The sequence below is a fragment of the Salvelinus alpinus genome, chromosome 10, assembly GCF_045679555.1.
Source record: "Salvelinus alpinus chromosome 10, SLU_Salpinus.1, whole genome shotgun sequence".
NCBI classification, from domain to species: domain Eukaryota; kingdom Metazoa; phylum Chordata; class Actinopteri; order Salmoniformes; family Salmonidae; genus Salvelinus; species Salvelinus alpinus.
Window position 1 is genome coordinate 32,531,415 of NC_092095.1, and position 9,037 is coordinate 32,540,451.

Sequence of the window (9,037 nt, forward strand, 5' to 3'; positions counted from 1 at the left end):
TGGCGGTCCTCATGAGAGCCAGTTTCATCATAGCGCTTGATGGTTTTTGTAACTGCACCTGAAGAAACTTTGAAAGTTCTTGAAATTTTCCACATTGACTGACCTTCATGTCTTAAAGTAATGATGGACTGTCGTTTCTCTTTGCTTATTTGAGCTGTTCTTGCCATAATAAGGACTTAGTCTTTTACCAAATAGGGCTATCAAATCAAATCACATTTTATTTGTCACATGCGCCGAATACAACAGGTGTAGACCTTACCGTGAAATGCTTACTTACAAGCCCCTAACCAACAATGCAATTCAAGAAATGGAGTTAATAAAATATTTACTAAATAAACTAAGGTTAAAAAAATCTAATCAAAAAGTAACACAATAAATGTACATAACAATAGGAGGCTATATACAGGGGGTACCGGTACTGAGTCAATGTGCGGGGGTACAGGTTAGTCGAAGTAATTTGTAAAGTGACTATGCATAGATAAACAGCGAGTAGCAACAGTGTAAAAACAAGGGGGGAGGGGGTCAATGTAAATAGTCCGGGTGGATTAATTGTTCAGCACACCTGTTAATTGAAATGCATTCCAGATGACTACCTCATGAAGCTGGTTGAGAGAATGCCAAGAGCGTGCAAAGCTGTCACCAAGGCAAAGGGTGGCTACTTTGAAGAATCTGATTTGTTTAACACTTTTTTAGTCCCTACATGATTCCATGTGTTATTTCATAGTGTTGATGTCTTCACTATTATTCTACAATGTAGAAAATAGCAAAAATAAAGAAAAACCCTTGAATGAGTAGGTGTGTCCAAACTTTTGACTGGTACTGTATATCACCAAAATGTATTGGATGGAAAACTTCAGTACAACCACAGCAGTTGCTTGTAATAATGCACAACGAGTTTGGATATTGAATTATAAAGCTGTAAACTGAATCACTCTCTAACTGACTTGATTTGTAGCAAAAGAGGACAAATGATGATCAAGACAAATGCCACCACTAGCCTACATTCGCACAACAAATCTAGTCCACAGTGTTTTGCTGGAAGACCAAGTGAAAGTGCCTTATATCTCACACATACAGGTAACCGCCAAAATAAAAGAAACACCAACATAAAACGTCTTATTAGGGCGTTGGGCCACCACGAGCCAGAACAGCTTCAATGCAGCTTGGCATAGATTCTACAAGTGTCTGGAACTCTATTGGAGGGATGCGACACCATTCTTCCACAAGAAATTCCATAATTTGGTGTTTTGTTGATGGTGGTGGAAAACGCTGCCTCAGATGCCGCTCCAGAGTCTCCCACAATTGGGTTGAGATTTGGTGACTGACACGGCCATGGTTTACATCATTTTCATGCTCCTCAAACCATTCAGTGACTACTCGTGCCCTGTGGACGGGGGGCATTGTAATCGTTTGAGGGCATAGCCATGGTAGCCAAAATAATGGGCAAAAATAAATGGCACGATGGGATGTTAATTCCTGAATTAACTCAAGAACCCACATCTGTATGGAAGCACCTGCTTTCAATATACTTCGTATCCCTCATTTAGTGAAGTGTTTCCATTATTTGGGCAGTTACCTGTAGCTACTCCTAGCACTATCCTCACAATGAGTACCACCATTACTTGATTAGTATAGAGGCATTAGTGTTTGAGTTTTAAAAGAATCCCAACACATTGCACAGATAATCAAAGACCCCTACATACTGTAGATATATATATACACCATTGTGACACAGAGTTGTCATAATGCTTCAGCAAATGTACATTACACCAGGGGTGTTGGTAGACACAATGTAAGTAACTTGATTTATGTACCTCTAACTGCCCTGAATGCCTCTGCTGATCCTACAGCTATTGTATGCAGCAATCATGTGCCTATGAACCAGAGTTATACTGTTAGCCCTGAGCTGGTGTGCCCTAGGAGGAAGTCCACTGTGTGCAGCTCACCCTGCACTAACATAAATAACATGAGCATGTCTACTTCTGCTAAGCTTCCCAGTAAAGCAATAAAAACAAGTAAGCATCCCAAAAGAAAAGTGCTCAAAATAGCCCACGTTAACATATGTAGCTTCAGAAACAAGGTTCATGAAATGAATAATTTGCTAGTAACAGATGACATTCATATTCTGATTATCTCTGAAACTCACTCAGATAATACATTTGATGATACAGTGATAGCAAGACAAGGTTATAACATTTACAGAAAATAAAGAAATGTGGAAGTGTTGCTAATTATATTCAGAACCACATTCCTGTAAAGATTAGAGAGGATCTCATGTTAAATACTGTGAAAGTAATATGGCTACAGGTTCAACTGCCTCACCTAAAGCCCATTCTGGTGGGAAGCTGCTATAGATCACCTAGTGCTAACATCTGGATAACGTGTGAAATGCTTGATAATGTATGTGATATCAACAGAGAGGTATATTTTCTGGGTGATTTAAATATTGACTGGCTGTCATCAAGCTGCCCACTCAAGAAAAAGCTTCAAACTGTAACCAGTGCCTGCAACCTGGTTCAGGTTGTCAGTCAACCAACCAGGGTAGATATAAACAGCACAGGAATGAAATCATCAACATGTATTGATCACATCTTTACTAATGCAGCAGAAATCAGCTTGAAATCAGTATCCAGATCCATCAGATGTAGTGATCACAATATAGTAGCCATATCTAGGAAAACCAAAGTTCCAAAGGCTGGGCCTAATATAGTGTATAAGGAGGTCATACAATACGTTTTGTAGTGATTCCTATATTGTTGATGTAAAGAATATTTGTTGGTCCGTGGTGTGTAATGAGGAGCAAACAGACATTGCACTTAACAAATTTGTGAAATTGTTTATTCCAGTTACTAATAAGCATGCACCTATTAAGAAAATGACTGTAAAAACTGTTAAATCCCTGTGGATTGATGAAGAATTGAAAAAGTGTATGGTTGAGAGGGATGAAGCAAAATGAATGGCAAATAAGTCTGGCTGCACAAACGATTGGCAAACGTATTGCAAATTGAGAAATCATGTGACTAATGTGACTAAATTGAATAAAAAGAATGAGAAACTACACTATGAAACAAAGACGAATTACATAAAGAATAATAGTAAAAAGCTTTGGAGCACCTTAAATGGCATTTTGGGGAAAAAGGCAAACTCAGCTTCATCATTCATTGAATCAGATGGCTCATTCATCACAAATCCAACTGATATTGCCAACTACTTTAATTATTTTGTAATTGGCAAGATAAGTAAACTTAGGCATGACATGCCAGCAACAAACGCTGACACTACACATTCAAGTACAGTGCCTTGCAAAAGTATTCATCCCCCTTGGCGTTTTTCCTATTGTGTTGCATTACAACCTGTAATTGAAATTGATTTTTATTTGGATTTCATGTAACGGACATACAGAAAATAGTCCAAATTGGTGAAGTGAAATGAAAAAAAGAACTTGTTTCAAAAAATGTAAAATATATATATTTTTTTTAAAAGTGGTGCGTGCATATGTATTCACCCCCTTTGCTATGAAGACCCTAAATAAGATCTGGTGCAACCAATTACCTTCAGAAGTCACATAATTAGATAAATAAAGTCCACCTGTGTGCAATCTGAGTGTCACATGATCTGTCACATGATCTCAGTATACATACACCTGTTCTGAAAGGCCCCAGAGTCTGCAACACCACCAAGCAAGGGGCACCACTAAGCAAGCGGCACCACGAAGACCAGGGAGCTCCTCAAACAAGTCAGGGACAAAGTTGTGAAAAAGTACAGATCAGGGATGGGTTATAAAAAAAAATTCTGAAACTTTGAACATCCCACGGAGCACCATTAAATCCATTATTAAAAAATGGAAAGAATATGGCACCATAACAAATCTGCCAAGAGAGGGCCATCCACCAAAACTCACAGACCAGGCAAGGAGGGCATTAATCAGAGAGGCAACAAAGAGGCCAAAGATAACCCTGAAGGAGCTGCAAAGCTCCACAGCGGAGATTGGAGTATCTGTCCATAGGACCACTTTAAGCTGTACACTCCACTGAGCTGGGCTTTACAGAAGAGTGGCCAGAAAAAAAGCCATTGCTTAAAGAAAAAAATAAGCAAACACATTTGGTGTTCGCCAAAAGACATGTGGGAGACTCCCCAAACATATGGAAGAAGGTACTCTGGTCAGATGAGACTAAAATCTAGCTTTTTGACCATCAGGGAAAACGCTATGTCTTGCGCAAACCCAACACCTCTTCTCACCCCGAGAACACCATCCCCACAGTGAAGCATGGTGGTGGCAGCATCATGCTGTGGGGATGTTTTTCATCGGCAGGGACTGGGAAACTGGTCAGAATTGAAGGAATGATGGATGGAGCTAAATACAGGGAAATTCTTGAGGGGAACCTGTTTCAGTCTTCCAGAGATTTGAGACTGGGACGGAGGTTCACCTTCCAGCAGGACAATGACCCTAAGTATACTGCTAAATCAACACTCGAGTGATTTAAGGGGAAACATCTAAATGTCTTGGAATGGCCTAGTCAAAGCCCAGACCTCGATCCAATTGAGAATCTGTGGAATACACTTAAAGATTGCTGTACACCAGCGGAACCCATCCAATTTGAAGGAGCTGGAGCAGTTTTGCCTTGAAGAATGGCTAGATGTGCCAAGCTTATAGAGACATGCCCCAACAGACTTGCAGCTGAAATTGCTGCAAAAGGTGGCTCTACAAAGTAATGACTTTGGAGACGGTGAATAGTTATGCACGCTCAAGTTCTGTTTTTTTGTCTTGTCTCTTGTTTGTTCCGCAAGAAAAAATATTTTGCATCTTCAAATTGGTAGGCATGTTGTGTAAATCAAATGATACAAACCCCCCAAAAATCTATTTTAATTCCAGGTTGTAAGGCAACAAAATAGGAAAAATGCCAAGGGGGGTAAATACTTTCGCAAGCCACTGTATATCTGACCAAATTATGAAAGACAAGCATTGTAATTTTGAATTTCGTAAAGTGACAATTTGGATGGAAAATTACTGAGGATAATAGCGGACGATATTGTCACTCCTATTTGCCACATTTTCAATTTAAGCCTACTAGAAAGTGTTTGCCCTCAGGCTTGAAGGGAAGCAAATCGTTCTGATTCCTAAGAATAGTAAAGCCCCCTTTACTGGCTCAAATAGCCTGCCAATCAGCCTGTTACCAACCCTAAGTAAACTTCTGGAAAAAATTGTGTGTTGACCAGATACAATGGTATTTTACAGTAAACACATTGACAGCAAACGTTCAGCATGCTTATAGGGAAGGACATTCAACAAGCACAGCACTTACACAAATGACTGATGGTTGGCTGAGAGAAATTGATGATAAAAAGATTCTGCAGACTGTTTTGTAAGACTTCAGTGCGGCTTTTGACATTATCGACCATAGTCTGCTGCTGGAAAAACTTATGTGTTATGGCTTTACACCCCCTGCTATATTGTGGATAAGAGTTGCCTGTCTAACAGAATACAGAGGGTGTTCTTTAATGGAAGCCTCTCCAACATAATCCAGGTAGAATCAGGAAATCCCCAGGGCTGCTGTCTAGGCCCATTACTTTTTTCAATCTTTACTAATGACATGCCACTGGCTTTGAGTAAAGCCATTGTGTTTATGCATGTGGATGACTCAACACTATACATGTCAGCTACTACAGCGACTGAAATGTGGGTGGCAACGATGGCAAGGAATAAGTTAGTCCTAAATATTTCTAAAACTAAAAGCATTGTATTTGGGACAAATCATTCACTAAACCCTAAACCTCAACTAAATCTTGTATGAAATAATGTGGAAATTGAGCATGTTGAGGTGACTAAACTGCTTGGCGTAACTCTGGATTGTAAACTGTCATGGTCAAAACATATTGATACAACAAAGGGCTAAAACGGGGAGAAGTCTGTCCATAATAAAGCGCTGCTCTACTTTCTTAACAGCACTATCAACATGGCAGGTCCTACAGGCTCTAGTTTTCTCGCACCTGGACTACTGTTCAGTCATGTGGTCAGGTGCCACAAAAAGGGACTTAGGAAAATTGCAATTGGCTCAGAACAGGGCAGCATGGCTGGCCCTGGGATGTACATAGGGAGCTAATATTAATAATAAGCATGTCAATCTCTCCTGGCTCAAAGTGGAGGAGCGATTGACTTCATCACTACTTGTATTTGAGAAGTATTGACATGTTGAATTCACCGAGCTGTCTTTTTGAACTACTGGCACACAGCACGGACACCCAGGCATACCCCACAAGATATGCCACAAGAGGTCTCTTCACAGTCCCCAAATCCAGAACAGACTATGGGAGGCGCACAGTACTACATAGAGCCATGACTACATGGAACTCTATTCCACATCAAGTAACTGTTGCAAGCAGTAAAATTAGACCTAAAAGAGATAAAAATATGCCTTATGGAACAGCTGGGACTGTGGAGCAACATACACATAGGCACAGACACATGCATACACACACGATAACATACGCACTATACACACATGTACAAAATTGATTTTGTACTGTAGATATGTGGCAGTGGTGGAGTAGGGGCCTGAGGGCACACAGTGTGTTGTGAAATCTATGAATGTATTTTTATCTTTTAAAATTTTTATAAACTGCCTTAATTTTTCTGGACCCCAGGAAGAGTAGCGCAGCAGCTAGTGGAGATCTACAATAAATAATAATAAGAGAGAGGAGTTTGAGTCTCAACTCCAAACCTTTTCATAAGATTCACTGCATCCATGCAGAAGGCTTCTGAAGTCAGAATGCTATAGTGCATTCCACACGTCCCTGTCTCTGCAAACACCACTGAGCAACAGGCAAAGGAAAGTCTTGCATAGAGGCCTAACGAACTACCACCCCCTCACATCACTAAACCAACACAATCCTAACAGGATTAAGAGGCCAACCTGCAAATATAAAATATAGGTTGAATACATGTTGTAGTATAGTGTTCTAGTATATTGGCTTATGTTGTTTCAAAAATATAAAGTACATTTTTTTGGCCTACCACTACAGCTGAGAAATACTGTATATCCACCAACCATAAAGAACTGAATCATAAACTTGAGATAATTTCCAGAGCAGTGGGTTCAATTACTTACTGACCCATAGTGGTCCCACTTTATATTAAGTTCCCAAAAACCACATAGGCAGTTTAGGTACAGTGGAATAACAATTGTTACACAGTACGTATTACTTAGAACTGTCATATGTTTGTGGTATACATAATCCCAAGCAAATGGAGATAACTGAATATTCTAATATGAAACACTAATTACATAGTGAGGGGATGTGAAAACACAACTCATTTTGGTTTGTTTACAAATCAAATGCATATTAAAAAGTGTAACATTCGTGTATTGTATAATTACACAACCTACAAACATGGCAGTAAGTAGCCTACAACCTTGATTTTACACTATAATTATAATGTACCATTTATGTAGCTACATTGTAAATAGGTTTGAGGACACTTGATGTAACGTGGGAATTGTATTCATACAACACAACAAATAAAGGCCATGACAATTTCGTCTAACCTATTTTATAGCCATAGGCCATAGGGCATAGGTAGAAGAGAGCAGTGAGTGAGAGTCATTTCACACTTTTGTCGTTCTACATGCGACAAACAGAGAAGGTGAGTGAGTGCTGTCTGTCGGTATACTCTCTGGTCCGATACAGTGTGCATCTCCCTTATTGCTGCTTAAGTGTCTATTTCTTAGACCAGTCAAGGTTAACAAGCCAGCCGTGTCTGCAACGTCTGAAAACGGGGCGGGGTGTAGGTTCAGGGGAGGGGTGAGGTGAGGTGCAGGCTACAACTATTGTATAGCCTTGTATAATTAAGTATGTGATGCACTGATGCAAACAGTTTACATGCGGTAGGATTGTCAATCTTCACGTTGAAATAAAATACATAGATAGCATTTTCAAGGAATAAACAAAGAAATCAAAGGGTAGCTTCAACAATTCCTCAAAAGATTTTCAGATACACAAACTAGACCCAGTCGAAAAACTCCCGTGCGCACTAATCCGGCTGGCAATGCGCCTTCTGATTCCGTGGGCTGGGGAGCGCAGAATGGAGCTCTATAATGGTGGAAAACATTTTTTTCTCACTATGCAGGGGTGAAACACTGAGCACATAGTATAAAAGAAAACGAATGTCAAGACAATAAAAAACCGTGTGCTGCGGGCACAACTCTTACCTTTCTCTCCATTTCTCAGATCCAGTCCGAGCACTCAAGGCAAACTGTAATGTTTCTAAAGATCTGTCCGATGTTCACTTGTGAACTTGCTCACGGCTTCCAGTAGCGACTCTCGATCACTCCCTCATTAGATAGACTGGTACATCGGCGACTGTAGACACAGGGGACGCAGTCTCGGTGATGGAGCCGGGTCTGGTGATTCTTAGTTCGGTTCAAGAAGCGCAGGCGCGGGCTCTGCTGGAGACGGGATACAATAAAAAATTGGACTAGCAGGGGAGTGTCATCAAATTACCCATTCTACCGTTGAAATACACTGTCTGCCCACCAATATTTCACAAGGGATGTAAAACCGTTAGGGAATAGTCTTCGAAATGGTCCATGGTTGGGTTGCAACCTGGTCTCATACCGTTTCGTATTATTCTGTACGTATATCTGAAACACTCCATTTAGTATGATATGTTACATTTCGTATGGTTACATAAGACAGATGCTTACTTAAGCAAGTAGGGTGGTAGGTCGGGATGGATGATTGCTAACGCGAACGTCTACCAACCTGAAGGTTGCGAGCTCAAATCTCATCATGGACAGCTTTAGCATTTCAGCAACTTTTCAACTACTTACTACCTGTTAGCTACTTTGCGTGTTAGCTAACCCTCCCCCTTTAACCTAATTCCTAAACTTAACCCTTACCTTAATTCCTACCCTAGCTAACATTAGAGAGCTAACGTCAGCCACCTGGCTAGAATTCCTAACATATACTTTTGAAAATCGTAACATACATTGTTCAAATTCGTAACATAATGTACGTTTTGCAAACACAAAATATTGTA

General features: G+C 40.2%; 1 protein-coding gene across 1 annotated transcript in view; it reads right to left on the bottom strand.

Annotated features, from left to right (window-relative positions):
- LOC139531924 (SWI/SNF-related matrix-associated actin-dependent regulator of chromatin subfamily D member 3) overlaps positions 1-8,587 on the bottom strand; it is a 47,736-nt gene extending 39,149 nt beyond the window's left edge. Inside the window, exon 1 of the mRNA XM_071328916.1 lies at positions 8,208-8,587. Coding sequence (XP_071185017.1) covers positions 8,208-8,219 — 12 coding nt within the window. The 5' untranslated portion in view covers positions 8,220-8,587. The remainder of the gene's footprint in view (positions 1-8,207) is intronic.
- Positions 8,588-9,037: the final 450 nt, after the last annotated feature.